The sequence below is a fragment of the Aulonocara sp. 'chitande type north' Nkhata Bay genome, linkage group LG18, assembly GCF_057382095.1.
Source record: "Aulonocara sp. 'chitande type north' Nkhata Bay isolate Kocher_YH1m ecotype deep benthic linkage group LG18, A_spYH_male_GT1.1, whole genome shotgun sequence".
Lineage (NCBI taxonomy): Eukaryota > Metazoa > Chordata > Actinopteri > Cichliformes > Cichlidae > Aulonocara > Aulonocara sp. 'chitande type north' Nkhata Bay.
Window position 1 is genome coordinate 1,027,370 of NC_141361.1, and position 24,987 is coordinate 1,052,356.

At 42.1% G+C, this 24,987-nt stretch overlaps 2 protein-coding genes across 4 annotated transcripts; both read right to left on the minus strand.

The window, feature by feature from the left end:
* Positions 1 to 772: 772 nt before the first annotated feature.
* On the minus strand, positions 773 to 9,666 carry LOC147307551 (uncharacterized). 2 transcript variants are annotated; one of them, XM_086271873.1, is made up of 2 exons: positions 5,741 to 9,324; positions 773 to 3,554 (listed from the first exon to the last, which is right to left on the minus strand). In XM_086271873.1, the coding sequence occupies exons 1-2, from the start codon at positions 5,808 to 5,810 to the stop codon at positions 2,692 to 2,694; spliced, it is 933 nt and encodes a 310-aa protein (XP_086127999.1). In that variant the 5' UTR covers positions 5,811 to 9,324; the 3' UTR covers positions 773 to 2,691. The 2 variants fall into 2 exon arrangements, with proteins under 2 accessions (XP_086127999.1, XP_086127998.1); XM_086271872.1 differs by lacking the exon at positions 5,741 to 9,324 and adding an exon at positions 9,360 to 9,666 and having other exon boundaries at positions 776 to 3,554.
* Positions 9,667 to 13,510: 3,844 nt separating this feature from the next.
* LOC147307552 (uncharacterized) lies at positions 13,511 to 24,229 on the minus strand. Of its 2 annotated transcripts, XM_086271877.1 has the most exons (3): positions 24,162 to 24,229; positions 23,891 to 24,110; positions 13,511 to 16,717 (listed from the first exon to the last, which is right to left on the minus strand). In XM_086271877.1, exons 2-3 carry the CDS (start codon positions 24,060 to 24,062, stop codon positions 15,891 to 15,893), a joined length of 999 nt encoding a protein of 332 aa, XP_086128003.1. In that variant the 5' UTR covers positions 24,063 to 24,110; positions 24,162 to 24,229; the 3' UTR covers positions 13,511 to 15,890. The 2 variants fall into 2 exon arrangements, with proteins under 2 accessions (XP_086128003.1, XP_086128004.1); XM_086271878.1 differs by lacking the exons at positions 23,891 to 24,110; positions 24,162 to 24,229 and adding an exon at positions 22,096 to 22,276.
* Positions 24,230 to 24,987: the final 758 nt, after the last annotated feature.

Here is a 24,987-nt window from a genome sequence, read left to right on the forward strand (position 1 = left end):
TTCTGCTAATTCCTGTTTTATCAGAGTCACTGTGGTTACAGCTGCTAATGAAACACTGTGGGAGGATTCACATGAGCAGCAAATCCACATCAACCACAAACCAACTGTAGGCTGACCAACCTAAAACAACACAAAATAATGTGTATATTAATTATTTCATTTTAAGGCTGGCTGGGTGTGGTCTTGCCCCTTGGCTGCAGAGGAGGGGTGGTGCAGCAGGTTCAGAGGCAGTGCCAGGGGAGGCAGCTATCATTAACTGCCTCATCATGCCTTCACTGTTTTTGCAATAGTCTGCTAGCAGTTAGGGAGAGAGCTGAGACTCTGCAAAGATTAAGTGGAAGCAGACAAACAAATCCACTGCAATGAATTGTATGTGTTGTACATATTGTAAATAAAATGATGCTCATTAACAGCATGGACTGTGTGCTGTGCTGAGAGTTGTAACACACAATGAGTTGAGGAACCATTCAGACTGTTTCACTAACTTGGGAGTAGCGAGAAAGACAATAACCAAGAAATTCATGAACAAATGTTCAAAAGGAAACAGGAATCAGTGACTCATCCTTGATTTTAATGCTTTTCAATCTACAGCGCACCGCCATTAGTAACAAAGCTTCCACTGTGGCTGACCTAAAACATTTAAACCCTACAGAGCTGGACAATAAAATCACATTGCTCCATCTTAGGAATCATAAAGTTTCTCAGTAATATTAAACCCGATTCTTTGATCCCCATGATAGAACAGAGAAGACCCGACTCAGAGTGGTCAAAACATTTATAATTCTTTATTCAATCATCTTCCCTGCACAGCCCAAAGCCAGCTGCAGAATCTCTAACATTAGAAGCTCAAGATGAGTCTCATATGCATGTTATTTTAGTACTTCAGACGTCACACACAGTTTCAACACAAACAACTCCTACTTAGTTCCTTTGTGTCTTACTTCCTGTGCAGCTTGCAATAACTTCCCTTTTCTGAGGTCTGTTGCCAGGGCAACCTGTCACCCTTCATCTGAACTTAGATTCACTCGGTCTGCTCCTCATATACTGCAAAAACATGCAGTTTCCTGTCAGCCTGTGACCTAGTCAAGTCTGGGCCTCTCATAAAACAATCTAATCAGCAAATGAGCATTAAGAATATATATTTATTTCTTAACAGTAACAATGAAAAAAGATGATCTGATTTTATGTTTGGCTCAGGATGCAAATGGAAATCCAGCTGAGTGGACTCCAGCAGCACATTTAAAAACATTCCTGTCATAAAAGTGAAAATGAGAAAGTTACAGGAGTCTAATGTGGCCTCGAGAAGAGAGAAACACGCTGAAGGGTTGGAAATGGCTCCGATTCTGCAAGTAGAATAGGCAGGAAGACAAAGTCTGCAGCCCATCAGACCTGTTCCGGTAACAAAGTCAGAAACCCCAACCCCTGCAGCTCCTGCCTTTGCCTTTTTAGTCCTTATGAAATCTCAGCGACAGGCCAGAAGTTCTGACTTTATAAGTCATATTTGTTTCAGTGTGCACATTTGTAAATTCAATATACAGCTGGAGAGGTCAGACTGATCTCACAGTGTAACAAACTGGAAGACCAGCCAAAGGTTGTTTGACTCTGAACCTTTATAACGTTGTACATGTTTTTTCAGCCTCGCCTTCCAGACACCGTTTTCTCTAGAAAGACTCCGACTTCTGACCTCAGGGGCAGACGATGAATGAAGATCAACACAGCCAGGCTCCCTTTGTGTAAACTGACCTAACAAAAAGTAAAATCAGGCAGAGAAAACAGTTTTACGACAGTCGACGTGAACTTTTTATTTAAGCCGGGCTTTCTGCTTCCGACTCTGAGCCTGCTCACTTCTTCCAAAGTGTGAGTATAACCTACTCCATCAGACATGAACAGATGACGATAAAGTGATTTTAAAAATCTATAAAGAACATAGAAATGTAAGTTAAACAGAACACGACGTAAAGATATGATAAAAGGTTAACGCAGCAAAAAACTAGTGCATTGAGCAGTAAAATAAACATTTTAATGTGATAATTATTTTCTCTTTGAGTGTGCGCTCAGCTCTCATTAGAGCTCTGAACTGGACCCATGAAACATTAAAGCTTACAGTCCCAAAGCCTGACAAAAGATTTGCTTCAGTCTGTAGCAAAGTGAAATTCATTTTATTGTTTTTGTGTTTTTGTAATAGCTACAATTCAATCTGTGTAAAAGAGACTTAGCAGCAGATTAGAATCAAGTACAACAACATACTTTACATTTGCTGCATTATTAAATTACACATACGGGGGTCACATTCTGGCCACTTTTAAACTGAACCTCCGAACATTACCCGCTTTCGACCAGTTTATTTATATGTTCAGTGTAAGTTACCATGGTGATTTAGCCAGGTAAAAACTGGCCAGGTAAAGACTTTAGAGACACAAACATGTGGTTTCAGCTCAAAGCAGCTCACTAAGCCAATAATCTTGGTTGAGGATACACTTCTCTCTGTGAGTTTTCATGTTTTACAGCATGTGTGTTTTTGTGTTCCTGTCATGTTGGGGTCAAATCTGACAGATTTACAACTTAAAGCACTCATAAATATTGTGTTTTACATACAATTGCCTTATGCTAATTTAAGAGCTGTGAAAACAGACCGGTCAATTCTGACTGGGAACACTAAAGGAAAGGGGGCGGGACTCTGGAGGATTAAAGCTACTTCTGAATATTTTTCCATGTTTTATGAGATGGTTTCAAACCTGCATGAACTCTCATGTGCTTGAATAAAGAACTACTATATCCAAACACTTTCCCACATGTTTTACAATGATATGGTTTCTCACCTGTGTGACTTCTTGAGTGTTTTAGTAGATCCCTATTATATGCAAACATTTTCCCACATGTTGGACAAGAACAACACTTTTCACCTGTGTGAGTCATTATGTGCTCTGTTAAGTGAGAGCTACGTTTGAACATCTTCCCACATATTGTACAAGAAAATGGCTTACCACCTGTGTGGGTTCTTATGTGCTTTGACAAAGAATTATTACATCTGAACATTTTCCCACACATCTTACAAGCAAACGGCCTCTCACCTGTGTGCATCCTGTAATGGATTTTAATTTGATAATTAAACTCAAAGGTTTTTCCACAAACATCACATTTTAGAGACTTTTTACATTTAGCAGAGTTACACCGACTCCCTGATGCAGTGGGGCTTTCTTTATTTTTGTGATTTTTATTTCTTTTTCTACTTGATCTTGAATTCTTGCCTCCTTCCTGATCCTGACTCTCAGCTCCAGCAGAGCTGGGAGAGGGGAGCTGCTCCCCGTCTCCTCCTGGTTCACTGTGGTCTCTTTCCTCAGCAGCAGTCACCATGAAGGTATCCGTCTCCTCCTCCAGTCCCAGCTGCTCCCCCTCCTGACTGCTGCACAGTTCCTCCTGTTCCTCTTTAATCTGTGGAGGTTCTGGTTCCTCCTGCTCCACACTGGAGCTCCTCTCCTGGTTCCAGAGCTGCTGCTCAGGGAGAACCTCCTCCTCCTCCTCACAGACAGGCTGCTGTGGGACGTCTGGAGGAACTGAAGGAGACAAAAAAAGAAAAAAGAAAAGTAATGTGACAACAGAAAAACATATCTGAGCAAATATACCGTCAAAATAAGGCTCTACAGTGAGAACATGTTCCTCAGAAAGTTGCCACCTCTCGTCAGTGCTGACAATCACTCACGTCTGCTTTTGAAACCACTGGAGAAATGGATGCTGTTCGCACAATCCTCACAGTTAAAGAAAATTCAGCTACAAGGAGAAAGACCACAAATGAAGGCTGCAACAGAGAATACACATCCTACTGTAGAGTTAAGCTCACCATTAGACCAATAAGACCAATAAGGGTCAAGTGAGGTTAGGTAATACATTTACTGTAGTGAGCTGCTAAATCAAACCAAGAACTGACACACAGGCACTCAGATGTTGCGTGTACAGAGTTGAGAGACAGAGGGAGGGGCGGGAAGCTTGCAGAGTATTAAGAGGCTGTGATTTGGAAATAACTGACTGTAAAGCGCTATACAAATGCATTTTGTTCCTCCAGGAGACGATCATCCTGAACAAATGATTACAGCAAACAGTCACAGTTGGATTATAAAGTAAAAGGAGGACAGATTCTGATGTTTGTGACCTGTTAATACAGACTTTTGCTGATTTCAATTTTCTTTCTAAAAACTATCACTGATAACATATACAAGGAGAAATCTCTGTGAAGGTTCTCAGTCATTCAGGTCATCGTAGTCAAAGGAGCTTGCAAAGAAAAGCGTCTGGACTTCTTTAAGTTGCTTGAAGACGTTTCACCTCTCATCCGAGAAGCTTCTTCAGTTCTAAGGTCAAATGGTGGAGAGTCCCAGATATAAACCCAGTGGGAGTTTCCCCCCACAGAGGGACAAAAGGACCCCCTGATGATCCTCTAATCGCCTGAGCCAAGGTGTGAAACTGGGTGTGGGTCCCAATCAGCCAGGGTTTCGGGTGAGCTCATTGTGAAACCTGGCCCCACCTTATCATGCGATTTCCTGAGGTCAGATGGCCCAGGATATGAGTGGGCGTTAAGGAGTCTGGGGAGGGATCTCAAAACTGATTATAGATGGCAGACAGTTGGTGTCGTAAGCCCCGCCCTCTGTTCAAAGATGGTCGCTCACAGTGGACATAGATGCTTCTTTCACTCCTCTTTCAAACCATCTGTCCTCTCTGTCCAAAATGTGAACGTTGGCATCTTCGAAAGAGTGACCTTTGACTAGGGCTGGGCGATATATCGAGTTTTTAAAAATATCAATATATTTTCATACGAGATATAAGATGTGACAATATCGTTTATATCGATATAGTCTATGTTACATTATAATTATACTTGCGGAGCCGCAAGTTTGCCTCTCTTTCGTCCACTTTCGTCTTTACGCAACGTTACTCGGCCTCGCCTCTCCTTCACTGAACACAACTCCCCCTCCCCCATAGCTTCACCTGCAGGCAATAACAAGATGAAAGCGGAAAATCTCCGTTAGCGAGTTACCGTGCGTGGGGCTGGACGGCGTCAACGTGTTAGCGAGCTAACCACGCTAACGAGCTAACCGCGCTAACGACATGCAGCCAGGAGGGGCTGCACGGCCTAAAATCCTTTCATTTTCTCAAAAATCGACAGTGCGCCTTATGTATGAATTCTGGTTGTGCTTACTGACCGCGAACCGATTTTATGTGGTACACAGCGCTCAGCAATCTGTCAAAAAATGTTTTAATATGACTTTGCTAAGCTACGGCGCTGCACCGCTTGATGGATTGTCGGAGGATTACGGCTACCGGGGAGGAGCCTCGCGGAGTGATACGTACTGTGTGTGTATAAGGACCACAAATGGCACCTGTTCAGAGACGTGGTGCAGCTGTGAAATCTGTCTCTTTGTTATTATGCTCAGCGTCTATTAGTTTACATTTTGACTGCACAATTGTGAGCTTTTTGTTATGCACAAAAACAACATTGTTTTCTTTTATTTGTGGACCACGATTATTTATTAAATGCTGATAATTAATTTTTGAGTAATTTCTTCATGTACATCTACGCTGTATGTAAAGAAAAGTGCCCGTGTGACATCTGGGACACAGTGTGACTAAGAACTCTCTTTTTGTTCTTAACTTATGGCTTAAAAAATAAATATCGAGATATATATCTTATATCGCCATCCAGCTAAAAAATATCGAGATATAAGTTTTGGGTCATATCGCCCAGCCCTACCTTTGACCTTTAGATGCAGATGGACTGCTGAGTCTTGTCCTGTGGAGGTGGCTCTTCTATGTTGTGCCATGCGCTTGTGAAGTGGCTGTTTGGTCTCTCCAATGTAGAGGTCTGGGCATTCCTTGCTGCACTGTACAGCATACACCACATTGTTAAGACAATGGGGTGTATTGTCAAAAACTGGTTCACCCAAAAGACAAAACTCCTAAACACAGACAATGTGGTGTATACTGTACAGTGCAGCGAGGAATGCCCAGAAATTGAACTTGCAAATTTGAATGTCACACAGCTGCAGACCACAAGATAAACTAGATCTACGCTCATGGGTGGGACGATTGACTGACTGGACAAGATTAACAGAGTCAATAAGATTCAGGAAGTCTCTAACCAGAGGTTTTTGGTAGCAGCAAACATGAATATTAAAATTCCCAAGGATTAAAACGCTGTCAAATCTTGGTAAGATCCCCGATAAAAATACAAAGTCTTGAATAAAATCTTCGTTAAACTTCGGTGTAAGATAAGCAAGTGCACACAGCACAGGCGAATGCAGATCCAACAGAAATAATTGTTGTTCAAAGCTGCCATAAATGAGCGGTGAGCTGTCGTCATTTAAAAGTTTTTTAAAAACAGTTGCATAAAACCTCCGCCACGACCACTTTCCCGCAGGGAGTTGAAAAACTGGCAGCTAGAGGGAATGAGTTCAGAGGAAGCGCTTAACTCACCTGTCATGGTCCTGTCACATCACATCAACACCATGGTGAAAAAGGCCCGACAGCGTCTCTACCACCTCAGACGCTTGAGAGACTTCCAACTGCCCTCCAAGGTGCTCAGGAACTTTTACTCGTGCACCATAGAGAGCATCCTGACGGGAAACATCTCAACCTGGTTCGGGAACAGCACCATGCAGGACAGACGAGCTCTACAGAGGGTTGTGCGGTCAGCTGAGCGCACCATCCGCTCCGAGCTCCCTGACCTGCACTCAATCTACAGCAGGCGGTGCTGGACCAAGGCCAGGAAGATGGTGAAGGACCTCAGCCATCCCAACAACAGACTGTTCTCTCTGTTCTCTCGGCACAAGAGACCCTGTGCCGAGGGTCTCTTGACCCTCTGTGCCGAGGGTCAAGAAAGTGATTCCGCTCCCTGAAGACCAACACAGAGAGACTGAGGAGGAGCTTCTTCCCGCAGGCGATACGGTCTCTCGGTCACACCACCACACAGTCCTGACCCACACATATGGTTCTTACACACACACTGGACATTCTGGACATTTGTTTACACTAGTGGCCACTGCACAACTACACTGCCTGGTCATCTAATCAGATCACTCACTTAGTCACAGGTCACTTAAATAAATCACTTTTAAGCATATTTAGGGGCGACCGTGGCTCAGGGGGTTGGGAAGCGTATCTATAACCGGAAGGTCGCCAGTTTGCTCCCCAGCTCTTTCTGTCCTGGTCGTTGTGTCCTTGGGCAAGACACTTCACCTACCGCCTATTGGTGTTGGCCAGAGGGGCCGATGGCGCGATATGGCAGCCTCGCCTCTGTCAGTCTGCCCCAGGGCAGCTGTGGCTACACCTGTAGCTGCCTCCACCAGTGTGTGAATGCGAGAGTGAATGAATAGTGGTATTGTAAAGCGCTTTGGGTGCCTTGAAAAGCGCTATATAAATCCTATCCATTATTATTATTATATTTGCACTACACAAGACACTTAAATATGTGGATTGCACAACGCTGGACATTACATTTCTTTCATTACTTGTACTGCTGCTCTTATTGTTCTATTTTATTTTATTCTTTCCTAGTTAAATTTACCCTTCATTTTAATTTTCAGATTTATTTCCTATCCTATTCAGTCTTTTAATTTAGGTCACAAGCAGATGTCTAAGCATTTCACTGCATATCGTACTGTGTATGTGACAAATAAAATTTGAATTTATTTATAGAAATACAAACAAACTACAGGTACTTCCATTATTTTACAGCATGTGTATAATGTCAGTTAAAATAACAGGACATACCGAGGCTGCCGGCTGCGAGCTCTGGCTAGCTTTAGCTTTAGCCACTTTGCCTTTGTTAGATTCTTTAAAATGTCCATATTTTGCTGATTAATGGAGATTTAAGCATCAGATCAAGTTTGTTGCTACCAGTTTCCTTTAGGTCCTCCCGTGGTTTACTTTGGCGATGGTTGTGTCTTCACTCACAGTGAAGACCTTCCATGGTACCAGCATGAAATTATCTGAAATGTCTTGGTATGTTGAAGAAATAAAAGTTCCTTTGACTGGAACTAAAGGGCAAAACCCAACTCCCGAAAAACAACCTCCTTCACCAGAGTTACACAATGCAGTTAGGTGAGTCCAGTTTCCCTGCCAACGCTGGAAACGCCTCATCAAGCCCAAAGGGGGAGGACACACACACACACACACACACACACACACACACACACACACACACACACACACACACACACACACACACAAACAAACAAGCAACTCTCATAGTGTGAGCTAATAATTGTCAGGTGGTGTAATCAAATAAAATATTAATTAAAATCACAAAATAATCGTTTTTTTGTACTCTCTACAATACTTTATGCATTTATATTTGTATTTTTCTGTGTTTACATACTACATTGAAGAATAAAAACAGAAATATTTACCGTTAGAACACAATTATTACAATTTCCAAAAAACAATCAAACAGAAAATAATGTGATCTGCACTGCAGACAATCAAAGGGATGTTATTTATTTTATGGCCTGAACCACCTGACAGTTTTGTGGTGCTGAATAGAAAAATGGGGACGAAATAGTAAACTGAAGAAAATTCTAAAGATGTTAAAAGAGAAACAGCCTGCAGATAAATCACCAAACACATTTTATTATTGCAGCTCATATTATGTTTCCAACACTTTCCAATTAAACACTGTTTTACTTCATCATCATCATCATCATCTCTAGCTTTCTCAATCATTGGTCGTTATTATCATCATTATGATTATTATTACAACAACTACTAATTATTAATCTCTGGCTCTCTTCCACAGCTGTCTTTGTCCTGTTTTCCTCCCCTCACTCCCACATGGCCGCCCCTCCCTGAGCCTGGTTCTGCTGGAGGTCTCTTCCTGTTAAAAGGTTGGTTTTCCGTCCCACTGTCACCAAAGCGCTTGCTCAAATTGCGTCATATGATTGCTGGGGTTTCCTTGTATTACTGCAGGACCCATACTTTACAATATAAAGTGGCTTGAGGCGGCTATTTTGATTTGGTGCTATATAAATCAGGTTGAATAAAATGCTTAAATCCGGCCTGATTTCAAACAGGAAGAGAGGGACTGAGCGGGGAGGAAACGGCCCTGGACCGAGTCCAACCCTGACTCTTCCGGGAGCTTTTCGGCACATGGGCCCCCCTCTGAACCAGACTCACAAATCTTCTAATCCTAACTTTGTTTCACTAAATAATCAGGAGAGAAATCCAGGCTGATTTCAGCGCCTGCTGTTTGAATGCAGCGCAGCGCAGTCCTGTCCTCTGTTTGCTCTTTGTTAGCTCACATCTCCAAAAAGTCCTCACAATCAGAAACGTCCCGCAGAGCTGTGATCAGGATGCTCCCTCAGAGGGACACTCACCTGTCCTGTGCAGCTTGATTTGGGGTTTCCAGGTGATATCCAGCAGTCTGCGCTGACGGTCGATCTCTTCCTCGTACTGGACGATCGTTTTTTCAAACTCCAAGAATATTTGTTCAGCAGCAGCAGTTAGTCGCTCGTTGATGAACTCTCTCAGATACTGAACTGAAGGCATCGTTGCTGCCGCAGCTCACACACTCAGCTCACACACTCAGCTCACACAACAACACAACAGTCCCTGTGCTCAGGCACACACACGTGGAAAGCTAACGGTATTAGCGCCTTTCCTTTGTTTTCTTCCGCCTGGTGTCACGTGGTGAGCTTCCGGCAGAGCACACGTGTTGCCTTTAGTTCCTATGTGTACATTTTTAAACTCACCGTTGCAGTAAATGAACAGATTCTAAGCAGCAAGGCTACAGTGCGAAGAGAAAACAGATCCATCAAAAACAAATTATCCTTTTGCCATAAGCATTGTTGCATTGTGTGAAACTAAAACCGGTGAGCATTAGTTTGGTGATGAGAGAGCTCAGAGGAGAACAATCAGACAGGTTGGAGCTGACAGAAAGAACAGCTGTGAACATCAGTCTTATCCAGGGACTCTTCAACATGTGCATTGAAGGAGAGGTAGATCAAACTACCAACGGATAGATTTCACTTTATAGACTTCCTGCTGCAAGATCTCCAAGCAAAGCAGAGCAGCAGAAAGACGTGCTGAGTGTGAAGCTGTCAGCAGGGGGAATAACACAGGGCTGTGAATGAGTCCTGTCACTGTGATCAGGCTCCTCCTTCTAATCCACCAACTTAGTGTTGATGAAGACTAAACAGAGAGATCACAGCTTCTTTATACTTGCTGTAGCTCATAGTTACTCTACACTGCAGATATGACGCCTCTGTTCATCTCAGTGCTGCTGGCTGCTATGTGCCTCGGTATGAACACAACTCTGTTTCTTTGATATCAACATTGACGTGATTCTTTAACAGCACACTGATACTGTTTGTTGGTGTTTTACAGAATGCAGAGCACAACAAGACAACGTGCTGCAAGCAAAAGGAGAAGAGACTGCTGCTGCAGGAGGCACAGTGACACTTGACTGTCTCTATAACACCAGCATTACAACAAGTAATTATCTCTTCTGGTACAAACAGGATGGAAACAACAGCCCCAAATTCATCCTGATGCGCTATAGTGGGGATCAAGGAAACATAGCAGAGGAGTTCAAGGAGAGATTTTCATCCACACTGGATTCCAGCATCAGATCAGTTCCTCTGAAGATCCAGAAGCTTCAGCTGTCTGACTCTGCTGTGTACTACTGTGCTCTGCAGCCCACAGTGACAGGAAACAGCAAAACTCTGTACAAAAACCTTTGGAGCAAAGACAACAGAATACTCCACAACATCCACTAGAGGGAGCCACACACTGTTAAACCTCTGATTCTTGTGTCATTGGACTGATGACAAAGACAACAGAGAAATGAAGCAGTAAAGATCAGAGACAGAGACAGAGCTGCTGTGGAAGCACAAAACTGTTTGATTGGCTGAGCTATTAAACTGGCCCCGCCCATTGAAGTTGAGCTCATCCAATGACATTATTTGTTGGTCATTGTGCTGCAGTGGAAGAACATTGTTCATGTGCTGTCTGTCTGGCTTTAATAACTCCAAAGACATGTTGCTGCACCTCTTTTTGCTTCTATCTCACATTATAGGTGAGTTTAAGAACAGGGATTAAAGTTTAGTTGAAGCTGCTGCATTAAGCAGATATACAGACTGCATTTCACTACTTTTCTTCTTTCTTTTTCCAGGACTAACAGCTGGAGACTCAATCACTCCTCAACAACCTGAAGTCACTAAAACAGAAGGAGAATCTGTCACACTCACATGTAGCTATGAGACAACATCAGAGTATGTACGCCTTTACTGGTACAGACATGATTCTGACCTTTAGGCTCCTCAGTTTATACTTTGGAAAGGAGCCAAAGACTTCAGTGGTTATGAATATATTCCTGATAATCGATATCGATCAGAAACATCTTCTTCATCAACTAATCTGACCATAGCAGCCCTAACCCTGGCAGACACAGCTCTCTACTACTGTGCTCTACAAACACAGTGATACAAAGTGTAGAAGAGGCTGTACAAAAACCTGAACACAGATATCTGACTACTCTTCAAAGAGGAGGGAAGTGGTATTCAAAGCACAGCTTCATATCAGATGGATTCTGCTAATTCCTGTTTTATCAGAGTCACTGTGGTTACAGCTGCTAATGAAACACTGTGGGAGGATTCACATGAGCAGCAAATCCACACCAACCACAAACCAACTGCAGGAACGTTCAAATGTGACATTTTCATATTAAAAGCATTTCTGTTCTTTCAAGAGTGCTACATATATTCACACAGATTTAAATTCCAGGCTTGATAATGTTTTTGGCTCCACCCACTGGTGTTGAACTCAACCAATGAGATGATTTCTGTCTGCAGGATTTAAAGCACAACCAGCCTGATGCTGAGGAGAAGGACTGCAGCAGAGAGACTGCATAGTTTCTTTATTCTGAGGTCTATTACAGTTTCTCTAATGTTAGAATCATCATGTCTCAGAATGATGCTGAAAAAGTAGTTCATGCATTTAGGTGGGACTACTGTAATTCATTATTTTCAGGTTGTCCTAAAAACTCCCTGAAAAGCCTGCAGTTGATCCAAAATGCTGCACCAAGAGTACCGACAGAGAAGCAGCTTCCAGTTTGGTTTCAGGAGACAGACACTATCTCTACTTTTAAGATTAGACTTCAAACTTTCCTTTTTGCTAAAGCATAAAATTAGGGCTCAACCAAATGACCCTGAATCGCTGGTCTTAAAAGCCGGCGTTGTGCCAAAAAAGTGTTTGCCTGCCAAAACTGATTTCCAATGTTTCCGTGTTTAATATCTTCATGTATGTCGGTAAATAAGTGTTGGTGAACATGGTTTACAGAGGGGTTTTATATATACAATAACTACCTGTTGTTCAAGTATCTTTATAACTGGTTATAATGTAGGTACAGTTGATACATTTGTTGCGCTGTCTGCTGTCCACTCGGCCAGATTACACTTAAAAAATAAATTTGTAATGTCAACAAGATTGTTTGTGAACTGGATAAATAAAGGATATATAAAAGTCACTGCCAAAAACTGATTGCAGCTTCTACCTGTTACAGGAATGTTCCTGGTGGCTCAAAGTGACGTGATGTCATTAATGAGGGAAACATTTGACATGTTTCACGTATTATAGACCAACAAGTTATTTATAGCAGGTTAAATATGAGCAATCAGTTTAGGGCAAAAACCAGAAATCAGTTTTTGGCACAACATCGGTCATTCTTACACATGTGCTGTATCATATAACATATATAAACTAAATATCTTTGCAGACCACCCTGTGTGATTCTCCACTCGCCGACCAGGAAAGACCAACCGCAGGTCTCAGTTGCAGCAGCCCATCCACGTCTGATCTTGCTCGGGCAGATTCAGCAACACTGCCAGAGACTTCCTGTAATCTATTACAGTTGTTAAAGAAACGGTCCAGGAACAGGTCAATCAGGTTAATCCTGTGTGAACAACTGAAAATATTGTTTTTTCATCTTTACTGTGCATTTGAAATATTCTTGTTTAATCTCTTTAATCTTGTAATATATATTTCAGTCTGTATCGCCCGAGTGGGCGATCGTGGCTCAAGAGTTGGGAGTTCGCCTTGTAATCGGAAGGTTGCCAGCTTGGACAGTCTCGGTCGTTGTGTCCTTGTGCAAGACACTTCACCCGTTGCCTACTGGTGGTGGTCAGAGGGCCCGGTGGCGCCAGTGTCCGGCAGCCTCGCCTCTGTCAGTGCGCCCCAGGGTGGCTGTGGCTACAATGTAGCTCCATCACCAGTGTGTGAATGTGTGTGTGAATGGGTGGATGACTGAATGTAGTGTAAAGTGCTTTATAGATAGTAAATGCAGGCCATTTACTATTTTAACGGGTGCTCAAAAGTTTGAGTACATTTCCCCTATTTTAGCTTCACTTCACTGGCTGCCCATTTCTTTTAGGATTCATTTTAAACTTCCTCTATTTGCTTTTAAAGCTCTGCATGGCCTAGCCCCATCTTATCTCTCTGAGCTGCTACAGCCTTATACACCTACCGGCTCTCTCAGGTAAGCTGATCAGCTCCTCCTGAATGTACCCAGGACTGGGTGTAAACTTAGAGGAGATCGTGCTTTTGTTGTATCAGCTCCCAAACTGTGGAACGACTCCCTTTAGAGATTAGACAGGCCACTTCCCTACCTGTTTTTAAGTCACTCCAGAAAACCCACCTCTTTACCCTGGCCTTTGACACCACGTGAGATGTTGGTTTTTATTTTTTTGTTTTATTTTAGTTGTTTCTACGCAGTTTTGTCTTGTTTTTTTTTAGTATAGGGCTGTTTTAATTTTTATGTATTATGTGTTTTATTTATTTACTTTTGCTGTTTTCTGTTATTCTATTGTTTTTAACTTATTTTATGTACAGAACTTTACAAGTGAAGAATAGTACAGGAGAGTATAAATACAGGTTTAATGCTTTATTTAATACTTGCAGAACAACAAATGAAAATTGTACACTTATACCTGCCTACCAAACCTGGGGTTCTCACAGAAAGTCTAGATTCTTAAGCAACTTAAAAATACCAGTAAATTCATGTAAATGCACTAAATGAGCTAAATAAAGAAAACAAATATCAATATAAAGGCCATCTCAATTAAAACAAAAACAAACATCTTTTATATATTCAAAAAGAAACTAGCAGCACGGTGGTGCAGTGGCTAGCACCATCCCCTCACAGTAAGAAGGTCCTGGTTGGCTCAGGCCTCCCTGTGTGGAGTCTGCATGTTCTGTCTGGGTACTCCAGCTTCCTCCCACAGTCCAAAGACATGGATGTTGTTCTAAATAGTGATTATATTGACCACAGGTGAAAGTGTAACTGGTTGACTCTGATAGTCTGGCAGCCACATCATCACCACAGTGGACAGCATCATGTTTAAGCTGTAGATGGAAAAACATAGAAACAGCTCCTAGATTTCAGTTTGCCGGAACAGAGCACCCCCCCTCCTCAGAAAAAGAAAGCATATACTATCAATGGAGATTAACACGACCAGACTTGCTTTATATAAACTAAATTAACAAAACTTTTTTTTTTTTTGGCCTGTCCCGTTTGGCTCTTTTGCATCAGAATTGTTGTCTAAAGGCAAAGAAAGATGCCCAACGGATTTACTTTACCAAATTGACCATCCCAGCCTTGCCGTAATGGTCCATTTGATTCACCTTTTATTGTTTATTTTATTTTCACTTACTGAATATGGGACAGACTTGACTGGGGGAAAGAAGGGGAGAAAGAAAGCGGGAAAGAGAAACAGCTGAGAAGAGGGACGGGGGAAAAGGGCAAAAACCAAAAACCAACAGAACGGGCAGAAAAAAAAAAAGAAAAAAAATGCATCTATCAATCACCTGGATCACCTGCTGAGAAAGAAAAAAGAAAACAAGCAGAAGAGAACAAGAGTAATAGAATAAACAACATCACAATGATATATGGGAATATGACAGTAAATACTAAATGTTAAACATTATTGTGCAGCACATAAGATCAACAGAACACAGTGTGCTTTGAGGTAGGAGCCAAAAAGGGTGTAGTTTGTGGGTGTGATCACCCGTGTGTACACCTGTGAGCATGGACGCGCTTGTTTTTTTAAAAGGTTCCTTCATGTAATGATCTGCTAGAGGGTGTGGGGGGGCCACAGCCCCGTCCTCCAGGGCATGAAGCAGGTATGGAGGAGATCAAAACTCCAGACATCCAGAGGCCCTCAGAACACAAGAGAACAAGGAAGACCAACAGAGGGGCAGCCGCGCCACTGTCCCAGAAAGAGCTGAGGAGAGTCCCAGATGAGGGCTCACTCAGCAGCCGCGGAGCAGAAGCCAGGGGGGGTTGCAATTAACAAAACTAAAATCCCAGTCAGAATAAACGCTGCCATTATCAGATGACAATAAAATGATTAAAAATTTATAGAGAACATAAAAAAAAATATACCAATAAAACACTTGCTGAAAGTATGACAAAAGAGTGTGCGCGTGGCTCTCTCTAGAGCTCTGATACTTTAAACTGGACCCATTTAAACGTTAAAGCTTATAGTTCCAAAGCCTAAGAAAATATTTGCTTTACTTTGTTCCAAACTAAATTCATTGTATTGTTTTTGTGATCCATCTTCTAATAGCTAAAATTAAATTAGTGCAAAAGATTTAGCAGCAGATTAGAATCAAGTATAACAACACTTGTATGTTTTCTGCATACTAAATGAATACATGCACATTCCAGTTAAACCTCTCAACTTTACCTGCTCTTTAACAAGTTATGTGTTCAGTCTAAGTTACCATGACCTTTAAATTAATATTTATATTCATAGCTCTTTCAATTATTCATTCCTGAACAGGATAATTAAAGCCAGATTTTAAAAAGCAAGTTTTGTGACACAAACCTCTGACTTTTAGCTCAATGCAGCTCACTGAGCCAATAATCTTGTATCGATAGTGCGCCGCTTAGCGTGAGTTTTCATGTGGCGCAACAAATGAGTTCTAGAGTTAAACATTTTCCCACATGTTTTACATCCATACGGTTTCTCGCCTGTGTGTGTTCTTATGTGCTCTGTCAACATAGAGTCACGGCTGAACGATTTCCCACATGTTTTACAATGATATGGTTTCTCACCAGTGTGCGTCTTCAGGTGCTTCAGTAAATCACTGTTATAAGCAAACATTTTCCCACATGTTGTACAAGGATAAGGCTTCTCACCTGTGTGAGCTCTTCTGTGCTTCCCCAAAGAGCCAGTACATACAAAACCCTTACCACAAATAGTGCATGAAAACGGTTTCTCGCCTGTGTGGATTCTATAATGTCTTGTCATTTCACAATTATATCGGAATACCTTTCCACAAACATCACATTTTAAATACTTTTTACTTTTATCAGAGTTACACCTACTCCCTGATGCTGTCGAGTCTTTTTCATTCTTGGGACTTTTGTTCGTAAATCGAATTGATTCTGAATCGAGTTTCTCACTTCGTCTCTGATCTTGGTTCTCAGCTACAGCAGAGCTAAGAAACAGGAGCCGCTGCCCATCTGTTTCGTTTTGGTCACTTTTGTCACAAGTAGTGGTCACCATAAAGGTATCCGTCTCCTCCTTCAGTACAAGCTGCTCTCCCTCCGGTTCCTCCTTAACCTGCGGAGATTCTGATTCCCCCTGTTCCAGACTGGAGTTGTTCTCCTGATTACAGACCTGCTGCTTAGTCGGTACCTTCTCCTTCTTAAGAACATGTTGCTGTGGGACATCTGGAGGGACAAAAGGAGACAACACAAAGAAACTGATATGATACCAGAAAAACAGAAGCAAATTTGCTGTCAAATCAACTAAAGAACAGCAATAAGGGTAAACCAACATTAAACTACAAGCTGATGTTGGAAAAAAAATGTTTCCCCTCTTTAAAAAAAGCACTCCATGAAGCTGGAACATAGTATTATTTACCTGAGAATAAAATGAATGGTTTCTCTTTAGCACCGTAGCCAGACTGACAAAAAGTCCAAGCACTGTTGAGCCAGTGATTCCTTTCGCTCTTTTTTTTTTTTTAAACTGAGTTTTACATGTATCAATGGCCTTGTCCCAGACTTAGTGAGCAGAATGATTTTCATAGCAGCACAGGAGTCACAAAAAGAAGAGCAGCTCCTGGACACTGCTAACTACCAAAACACCAAACATTATTTGGTCAATTCTTGTTTTCCTAATCCTAAATGTCAACAGATCAGCGTTTTTTAATTCCAAGGTGAAACAATGGCTGAAACAAAAACAAATCTGTGGACACTAATGTAAACCAGCCTGCTTTATTGTGGGCTGTTTACATCAACCAGCAAAGAGGATAAAGTGCATCTCCATGTAGCTCCTGTTATTAGTTACAGTAACTTACAGACAAGAAACAGATCTTTCAGATAGAATGTATCTGCAATAAAACCTCCCCCAGCACCGAGTGGCTGGAGAGGAATGTCTTTGATCTTATAGTTTGAACTTAGACAAATTTAAGAAACACAATGACAACATTCAACAATTTGACGTAACAGTCGTGTTTACGAGTGCCTGTGAGGAGTCGAGCTGCAGCATCCTGAACTAGCTGCAGATGAGACAGCAGAGCTGATACCAGAATAAAGACTGTTGCAGCCGTCAAGCCTGGATGAAATGCATGCGTGGATCACTTTCTCAAAGTCAGCTGATGACATAATGTTCATAATTTTTCCAAAGGCCCTGAGCTGGAAGGAGCTGGCTCTTACAACAGAATTTATTTGTTTGTCAAATGAAAAACTGCCATCAAAGAGAGTTCTGGACTTTTCCAGAGCGCCAAGGTCAACCTTAAGAGAAGAACGAGGGTCAGAAGGTCTAAATAGTACGATCTCAGTATTTTGACCGTTTACATTCAAAATATGTAATGCCAACTACAGGGAGTGCAGAATTATTAGGCAAATGAGTATTTTGTCCACATCATCCTCTTCATGCATGTTGTCTTACTCCAAGCTGTATAGGCTCGAAAGCCTACTACCAATTAAGCATATTAGGTGATGTGCATCTCTGTAATGAGAAGGGGTGTGGTCTAATGACATCAACACCCTATATCAGGTGTGCAGAATTATTAGGTAACGTCCTTTCCTTTGGCAAAATGGGTCAAAAGAAGGACTTGACGGGCTCAGAAAAGTCAAAAATAGTGAGATATCTTGCAGAGGGATGCAGCAGTCTCAAAATTGCAAAGCTTCTGAAGCGTGATCATCGAACAATCAAGCGTTTCATTCAAAATAGTCAACAGGGTCGCAAGAAGCGTGTGGAAAAACCAAGGCGCAAAATAACTGCCCATGGACTGAGAAAAGTCAAGCGTGCAGCTGCAGATGCCACTTGCCACCAGTTTGGCCATATTTCAGAGCTGCAACATCACTGGAGTGCCCAAAAGCACAAGGTGTGCAATACTCAGAGACATGGCCAAGGTAAGAAAGGCTGAAAGACGACCACCACTGAACAAGACACACAAGCTGAAACGTCAAGACTGGGCCAAGAAATATCTCAAGACTGGTTTTTCTAAGGTTTTATGGACTGATGAAATGAGAGTGAGTCTTGATGGGCCAGATGGATGGGCCCGTGGCTGGATTGGTAAAGGGCAGAGAGCTCCAGTCCCACTCAGACGCCAGCAAGGTGGAGGTGGAGTACTGGTTTGGGCTGGTATCATCAAAGATGAGCTTGTGGGGCCTTTTCGGGTTGAGGATGGAGTCAAGCTCAACTCCCAGTCCTACTGCCAGTTTCTGGAAGACACCTTCTTCAAGCAGTGGTACAGGAAGAAGTCTGCATCCTTCAAGAAAAACATGATTTTCATGCAGGACAATGCTCCATCACACGCGTCCAAGTACTCCACAGCGTGGCTGGCAAGAAAGGGTATAAAAGAAGAAAAACTAATGACATGGCCTCCTTGTTCACCTGATCTGAACCCCATTGAGAACCTGTGGTCCATCATCAAATGTGAGATTTACAAGGAGGGACAACAGTACACCTCTCTGAACAGTGTCTGGGAGGCTGTGGTTGCTGCTGCACGCAATGTTGATGGTGAACAGATCAAAACACTGACAGAATCCATGGATGGCAGGCTTTTGAGTGTCCTTGCAAAGAAAGGTGGCTATATTGGTCACTGATTTGTTTTTGTTTTGTTTTTGAATGTCAGAAATGTATATTTGTGAATGTGGAGATGTTATATTGGTTTCACTGGTAAAAATAAATAATTGAAATGGGTATATATTTGTTTTTTGTTAAGTTGCCTAATAATTATGCACAGTAATAGTCACCTGCACACACAGATATCCCCCTAAAATAGCTAAAACTAAAAACAAACTAAAAACTACTTCCAAAAACATTCAGCTTTGATATTAATGAGTTTTTTGGGTTCATTGAGAACATGGTTGTTGTTCAATAATAAAATTATTCCTCAAAAATACAACTTGCCTAATAATTCTGCACTCCCAGTATGATTTCATGTCATCAAGGCAGTCCAGCAAATTTTAAAGAGTCTGTAGATTTTTAAAAAAAAGGAAAGTAGATTTGAGATTCATCGGCGTAACAGTGAAACGACAGTCAGTCAGTCGGTGCTCTGTCTTTGTGTCGTCACAGTTCACGGTGCTAATGTGGGCTACACGTCTGTGCTTCATGCCTCAGATGGAACTATCACAGTGTAAGAGAGAGATTCTCCGTGCAGTAAATGTAACACATGACTGAAGTGGAGCTCTGACAGACGACACAGCGTTTAGTTCAAAGGTCATTTTTGCTTGTTATGAAGCAAATTAAAAACTGACGGGCTGTGCTGAGTCTGTCTTTGCTCCCCAGAACAAATGCACCCACTGTTTATGATGGAGGTGACAGGTGCTGTCAGCCCAGCTCCATCAGCTGTGTAACTCACTGTAACACTGGGTGTGGTCTGTGGCTGCAGAGGAGGGTGGTGCAGTGAGTTCAGGGGTGTGAGTCAAGCTGGGTCCATGACACAACTGTGTTACAGAAATCGAATGTTAACTTTAACTGGAAACCAGCCTGGAGACCTGAGACCTGCTGTCAGTCTGCTACAAACAGAGTGAACTGAAGACGCTGAGTCACATCAAACATCAGAACGAAGTCAGAGAAACCACATCACTGACTCGTGTGTACAGCTCACACTGACACACACTTCAATGCTACAAACACTTTAGAATCAAAGAAATCACATGAAAGTCATCGATGTTGGTGGCAACATGACAGCTGTGTGGTCTGGACTGAGCTCGATAAAAGAAAACTGAGTATGTATAGGGCTGCTCAATTAATCGAATTTTAATCACGATTACGATCTGGGCTTTCAACGATCTTTAAAAATGACTGAGCCGATTATTAGCCCCTCCCTCAAGCTTTACTCTCGCGCTGCTCCGTGTGGCAAATCAAGCGCACCTCTCTGCATTTCGAACACGCATCACAACAATTAAGAGGACCCGAGGGAAGCTCGGAAAGCTAAGCAGAAGTTACTTGGAGAGGAGAGTGACTGCCGTTGGTTGAAAAGAGAGGTAAAAAAAAAAACAAAAAACTTCAGTGGTGTGGAAACATTATGGGTTCACGGAGTCAGACGTGGATCAAGTAGACACAGTGTGTAAACGTTGCTACGGTGTCGTAGCTGCACCACAGAGCAACACTGCAAAGTTCACTAAACATAGATGTTTACATTTTTCATTAATTTTTTTATATTGCAAACATTTGCACTGTTATCAGTATTTGCACTATTTTATATTATTTTTTAAAGTCATTATTCAATACATTGTTATTGTTAACCCTTTAAATCCCTGTAGAACTGGACCGTGTAAGCTAGCGCAATAATTTTGTTTGCATATGAAACCAGAGGAGTTGCACTTACATCTTATGCCATCAGCTTGTCCCAAGTCACGGTTTCCTTCCACATAAAGCTTTGCAAAAATTGCATAAAAAGCGCTTGCAGGAACAAAAACATAATATTCCAGAAACACGCTTTGCCGATCTGATCAGCTGTTCGTAACACTTCCCACATTGAAAAAGACGTCAACGCGAACTATCGCATGTCCGTCATTTCCCGTCCGAAACCGGAAGTGATGTCATTTTCGCGGAAAATGTAGTTTTTTACTTGTAGGCCTTAAAAGACTATACTGGTGTTTTTATAAGTCATGTTTGACTTTTCTGAATAGTTGCTGGGATGCTTAGAACTCAAATTGCACAGCTGGAAATAGTTTATTTTGATGCACCTGCTGTTTTCTTTGCAAATTTGCATCATAGGATTGTTTTTTGTTTTTCCTGCAGTATATAAAAATTGGTGTATCTCCAAAATAAAACTATGAAGACACTCAAAATAAATTTGCTGTTGCTGTAAACTATTTTTTGCAACTTTTTTGTATTTAAAGTTTTGAGGGATAAGCCTCTTAAATTTCTCCAAGTAGAAATATATGTAAAAAAAACAAAAACAATTTTCAATTTATTTGTAGTTTATTGCACTTTTTTGCCATTAATGTACTTACTATGGACTTAATGCATACATATTATTAAAATATGGGCTATAACAGTTGTATTGATGTATAGCAACTTGAAATGCTCACAAATGGCTCTATAACATGTAAAAATATAATATAAGCTCTGGCGGACTTGGTTCTATAGTAGGTCTTAAAGGGTTAAATAAATATCGTCAAATAATCGAGATCTCAATTTCAGTGAAAATAATCGTGATTATCATTTTTGCCATAATCGAGCCGCCCTAAGTATGTAAAACATTTATATTCTACACTTTAATAAATAATATATATGTATTTATAGTTATAAAGTGAGCTTTGTTTTAATGACACTGGCAAAAGCGCTCGTCCAGGATTCTGAATGTTTCACAGTGAGCGAGGAGGCCGTCACACTGGACCTGCTGCAGCCCCTCAGCTCATCCTGAAACATGATGTTTTAGCTCCTTTATCCTTTAATCCAACTTCACTGTGATTGGCCGCCTTTTGAAAACAGCAGGTCTGAAGCGCAGGTGGGGCTGCTGTGCACTTTAGACGACCATATCAGGGATATCTGCTCGCTCTGATCATGCTGTTCTGATCTGTTCATGCGGAGTTCATTCAAACCAGCAGAGAATCACACACTGCTGCTGCATGCTGGGCGATACCTGTGTGTTCATCGTTGGTGCTGCACTCAAACTCCATAAAGGTATCTGTCTCCTCCTCCAGTCCCAGCTGCTCTCCCTCCTGACTGCTGCACAGTTCCTCCTCTTCCTCTTTAATCTGTGGAGGTTCTGGTTCCTCCTGCTCCACACTGGAGCTCCTCTCCTGGTTCCAGAGCTGCTGCTCAGGGAGAACCTCCTCCTCCTCCGCACAGACACGCTGCTGACAGAAGTACTTATTTTTATTCTAAGTAAGTACCACGTGGAACCTTCAGAGGCTCACACACCCTCCGTGCCTTTAAATAAATGTGTGTGTTGAGCAGCTGCTCAGTCTGATTGTGTGTACTGATTAATTTTATTTTTGCTATATTTAAAAATGTAAAATAAAATAAAAAAAGTCCAACTGAGGACTGGGTTTGCAAAATATCCTTTGGTTCGAAAACCTTTGTTAAAACCGTTGTTTTGTATAATTAGAGAAAAATGTTTATAACTGTCCATTATTAAATTCAGTTCTTTGTATTCTTCAACGGCCAAGAAAGACACGCTCAAAGTGGTCTAACTCAAAAGATGATCTTTAATTTTGCATTTTCCGGAAAATGCAGACTTAGCACAGAAACGCCAGCTCAAGTCTGGGGCATCAGCGGCCTGTCTCGCTATATATTTTTGCAGCACGTCAGACCCAGTTTCGATACAAACTCCTTATATGGTACAAGTTCTGGTGCAGCTTTGCACTTCCTCTTTCTAAAGTCTGTTGCCAGGGCAACCTGTCACCCTTAACATAGTTCTCGTGTGGGTCTGGCATACATAAAACAATATAAGCAGACAATAAGTCGGACAATATATTTAAATCCCAACAGACCCCCTCTTGACCTTTCCCCCAGAAAGGTCAAGAGGGGGTTTTGATTGTAGACAATCAAAGGGATGTTATTTATTTTATGGCCTGAACCACCTGACAGTTTTGTGGTGCTGAATAGAAAAATGGGGACGAAATAGTAAACTGAAGAAAATTCTAAAGATGTTAAAAGAGAAACAGCCTGCAGATAAATCACCAAACACATTTTATTATTGCAGCTCATATTATGTTTCCAACACTTTCCAATTAAACACTGTTTTACTTCATCATCATCATCATCATCTCTAGCTTTCTCAATCATTGGTCGTTATTATCATCATTATGATTATTATTACAACAACTACTAATTATTAATCTCTGGCTCTCTTCCACAGCTGTCTTTGTCCTGTTTTCCTCCCCTCACTCCCACATGGCCGCCCCTCCCTGAGCCTGGTTCTGCTGGAGGTCTCTTCCTGTTAAAAGGTTGGTTTTCCGTCCCACTGTCACCAAAGCGCTTGCTCAAATTGCGTCATATGATTGCTGGGGTTTCCTTGTATTACTACAGGACCCATACTTTACAATATAAAGTGGCTTGAGGCGGCTATTTTGAGTTGGTGCTATATAAATCGGGTTGAATAAAATGCTTAAATCCGGCCTGATTTCAAACAGGAAGAGAGGGACTGAGCGGGGAGGAAACGGCCCTGGACCGAGTCCAACCCTGACTCTTCCGGGGGCTTTTCGGCACATGGGCCCCCCTCTGAACCAGACTCACAAATCTCCTGATCCTAACTTTGTTTCACTAAATAATCAGGAGAGAAATCCAGGCTGATTTCAGCGCCTGCTGTTTGAATGCAGCGCAGCGCAGTCCTGTCCTCTGTTTGCTCTTTGTTAGCTCACATCAAAAAGTCCTCACAATCAGAAACGTCCCGCAGAGCTGTGATCAGGATCCTCCCTCAGAGGGACACTCACCTGTCCTGTGCAGCTTGATTTGGGGTTTCCAGGTGATATCCAGCAGTCTGCGCTGACGGTCGATCTCTTCCTCGTACTGGACGATCGTTTTTTCAAACTCCAAGAATATTTGTTCAGCAGCAGCAGTTAGTCGCTCGTTGATGAACTCTCTCAGATACTGAACTGAAGGCATCGTTGCTGCCGCAGCTCACACACTCAGCTCACACACTCAGCTCACACACTCAGCTCACACACTCAGCTCACACACTCAGCTCACACACTCAGCTCACACACAGCACAACAGTCCCTGTGCTCAGGCACATACACGTGGAAAGCTAACGGTATTAGCGCCTTTCCTTTGTTTTCTTCCGCCTGGTGTCACGTGGTGAGCTTCCGGCAGAGCACACGTGTTGCCTTTAGTTCCTATGTGTACATTTTTAAACTCACCGTTGCAGTAAATGAACAGATTCTAAGCAGCAAGGCTACAGTGCGAAGAGAAAACAGATCCATCAAAAACAAATTATCCTTTTACCATAAGCATTGTTGCATTGTGTGAAACTAAAACCGGTGAGCATTAGTTTGGTGATGAGAGAGCTCAGAGGAGAACAATCAGACAGGTTGGAGCTGACAGAAAGAACAGCTGTGAACATCAGTCTTATCCAGGGACTCTTCAACATGTGCATTGAAGGAGAGGTAGATCAAACTACCAACGGATAGATTTCACTTTATAGACTTCCTGCTGCAAGATCTCCAAGCAAAGCAGAGCAGCAGAAAGACGTGCTGAGTGTGAAGCTGTCAGCAGGGGGAATAACACAGGGCTGTGAATGAGTCCTGTCACTGTGATCAGGCTCCTCCTTCTAATCCACCAACTTAGTGTTGATGAAGACTAAACAGAGAGATCACAGCTTCTTTATACTTGCTGTAGCTCACAGTTACTCTACACTGCAGATATGACGCCTCTGTTCATCTCAGTGCTGCTGGCTGCTATGTGCCTCGGTATGAACACAACTCTGTTTCTTTGATATCAACATTGACGTGATTCTTTAACAGCACACTGATACTGTTTGTTGGTGTTTTACAGAATGCAGAGCACAAAAAGACAACGTGCTGCAAGCAAA

Excerpts from the sequence above, each read along its gene's own strand:
- LOC147307551 (XM_086271872.1), bottom strand. The coding sequence starts at position 9,531 with ATGCCTTCAGTTCAGTATCTGAGAGAGTTCATCAACGAGCGACTAACT. Across the intron at positions 3,555-9,359 it reads AATCAAGCTGCACAGGACAG|TTCCTCCAGACGTCCCACAG; the intron begins GTGAGTGTCCCT and ends TGTCTCCTTCAG.
- LOC147307552 (XM_086271877.1), bottom strand. The coding sequence starts at position 24,062 with ATGCCTTCAGTTCAGTATCTGAGAGAGTTCATCAACGAGCGACTAACT. Across the intron at positions 16,718-23,890 it reads AATCAAGCTGCACAGGACAG|ATGTCCCACAGCAACATGTT; the intron begins GTGAGTGTCCCT and ends TTGTCCCTCCAG.